General features: G+C 33.8%; 1 protein-coding gene across 1 annotated transcript; it reads right to left on the bottom strand.

Moving 5' to 3' along the window:
- Positions 1-891: 891 nt before the first annotated feature.
- On the bottom strand, positions 892-2,487 carry LOC143595441 (putative WRKY transcription factor 70). The gene is made up of 3 exons (XM_077074455.1): positions 2,062-2,487; positions 1,760-1,864; positions 892-1,625 (listed from the first exon to the last, which is right to left on the bottom strand). The coding sequence occupies exons 1-3, from the start codon at positions 2,403-2,405 to the stop codon at positions 1,097-1,099; spliced, it is 978 nt and encodes a 325-aa protein (XP_076930570.1). The 5' UTR covers positions 2,406-2,487; the 3' UTR covers positions 892-1,096.
- Between the last annotated feature and the right edge of the window lie 219 nt (positions 2,488-2,706).

The following is a 2,706-nucleotide window of genomic DNA, read 5'->3' as shown; positions in this document are numbered from 1 at the left end:
TTATGGGTTTTTAAGATCCTAACCGCATAATGCAAATCACAAAGTTCTCAAATGTCATTATTTTATATGTTTCGTAGTAAATGATGATTCAAACAGGCTAAAACAGGTAATTTCAGGTGAGGGGTTGGGCGAACACGTACACATATTTTAGTAATTGTGTTGAACTTTATAAGTATAACATTATACAAATAATCCAACCTATTTATAGCAGTGATTTAGAACATTTTTATGCCATCCAAATGCTCTTCATCCCGTTTGACCCTTTAGCTTAAATGTTAAAAGTCACAATGCAATAGCTTGAATCGACTCATTATTAAGTAAACGGGTTGGAACTCTATGTTAGTCATGATGTTGCAGCATCATGCAATACCGCTTTACCAGATACATCTTCAAGCACATCTTTCACAAGGTGCTCACCTGCATTAAGTGGCATTATAATTTCATTTAAAAAAGGAAAGGGGGGGGGGGGGGGGGGGGTGAATATGTAACTTTAGCTTGAAAATCTTCCAACAAAGGTATTATAATTGGTATATGGAGCACTAAAACTAGAGTGGAATTAAATCGGTGATTCAAGGGGGGTAGCGGGTCAGAACAAGTCGAGCCCAAAACACTTCTTGTACAAATGTTAATATTTTCATAGATAATTAGTGTATCAAATATGACTATGAAATTATATTATTTAAGGTTGTAATCTTACCAAAGGGCCAAATACAAGGAATTCATGATGTTAAATCCACTTATGCACTAAAAAAATACATACCTTTCCAACATCTTCTTTACCTATGTCACAAGATCATATCCTACCAAATAAATAGCATTAAATCATGACTCAAACAAAAATGTTTCGGTTGAAGAAACTTCTGAACAAAATTGTTCAATCATGTGTACAAACCAGTAAATTCAAATTACTAAAATGTTTAGCTAAAACTCAAAGATATATATACCATCTTCATATTACTATATTTCATGCCTCATAGATGGACTCAAATTCGAGTTTAACCAAATTTAGTTATTACATTATTTCATAATAGAAAGATTACATCGCACTCCCATCCATACGTTAAAGATATTACATAACGTCATGAAAAGTAACTAGCTATGGACACAATTCGACGAGGAAATCATCGAGATCATGTGTGTGTGCTTCTATCAAATCGTCATAACCATGTGTACTACTTGTAGACGAAAATACCCCTGAAGATACCATGTCCTCACAGTCCAATCCATATGACATCATAGACATATGTTCTGATGGATCTTGTGAGTATCCGACAAGCGAACTACATGGAATATGATGATCCGATGAAGAAACTTGTTCTTGTTTGAAAGGACCAAAAGAAGGAAAGCCTTCCTTAGGTGTATGTTTCATTGGTTTGAAATAAGTGTCGACTTTATTATTCGTCACAAGTGTATTCACAAGTGTATTTGATTCGAAATTAATTAGGACCGATTTATCTTTAGGGTTAAGATCTTCCTCAATGATTTGAGGAGTCCTTTGTAAATTATTGCAGGTGTGGAATCCATATAATGTTATCATGTACTTTGGTGGCTCGTCATTGGTCTTTTGAACTTGTTTCGTTGCTTGGCACCCTTGCTCAAACTTGTGACTGCACCTATAATAGTTCCTACATATTATTGCAACACATATAAAACTTTATGAGATTGAATCAAGTTGAAATAGTTGCTAAACTTTAACACTAAAAATATTAAAAGTACAATATGGTTTGCTAAAATATTCAAATTGAATTCATAAAACTACCTTTGGTGTTTCGAATTAAGAATCGCCTTTTGACCGTACTTTCTCCAGGCATATCCATCATCACTCAAAGTAGAAGTAATTATCGTTTTTGTCGAAGCATTTTTTCTGCATATGTCAAAACAAACTAAATGCTAACAACAATTTGTTATATATGTGTATATGTTACAATCTCATATGTAAGTCAACTTAGATCTAACACTATCCACTTCACATCACATCACATACATATATCCATCCTAAGGATAGTACTAATGTACTATGTGTTTTATACTAATTAAAAAATGATACTACATAAAACATACCTTCTTTTGTAACATCCTCTTTTCGTTTTTATAGGCGCCCTAGTTTTGATGCTTTCATTAGAATCTTCCGACTTTTGATCGTCCCATATAGTTGGAGCACTCACATCGTTAGTTGGACTACTAGGAATCCCATTAGGGTTAGTAGTGGTCAAGATCGAAAGGGTGTTATCGAACACCCCCAAGATATGCACCACTATACCGTTGACTGACTTGAGATCAGATTCAATCTTTTCTGGCCGACCAATCATTTCACGAAGCTTATTGGTTAATATTTGGCCTTTGGTAAGCTCTTGAATTGCTTTGAGCCTATTGCTTGGTAAACTTTCAGGCCGATAGGACTCCATACAATATCTGGTTTTGTGAGATCTAGTTGCAAGATAACACAACACAAACACATCTATCAATAATATAGGAATAAGATAATGTTATTTTTGTAATTAATAATTAATAACTAATAATGTTTTGTTCTTTTCATAAACAAATAAGTGGAAAAAAAATTCTAAAAAACGAAATTGGAGAGTGAGTTCCACGCACTCGCTAAACTTATGTAATCCAAATAGGTGAAGACTAGAATGTTAGTACACGAGTGTACATGCGAGTGGGTAAAGTTATATGACGTTAACCTACTTTTTTTATCATGACGTA

This window comes from Bidens hawaiensis, unplaced genomic scaffold, assembly GCF_021521415.1.
Source record: "Bidens hawaiensis isolate Kalapana, Puna unplaced genomic scaffold, B.hawaiensis_p1.1 tig00045147_1, whole genome shotgun sequence".
Taxonomy (NCBI): Eukaryota; Viridiplantae; Streptophyta; class Magnoliopsida; order Asterales; family Asteraceae; genus Bidens; species Bidens hawaiensis.
The sequence above is the reverse complement of the archived record's forward strand: the minus strand, read 5'-3'. Positions and strand labels throughout refer to the sequence as shown.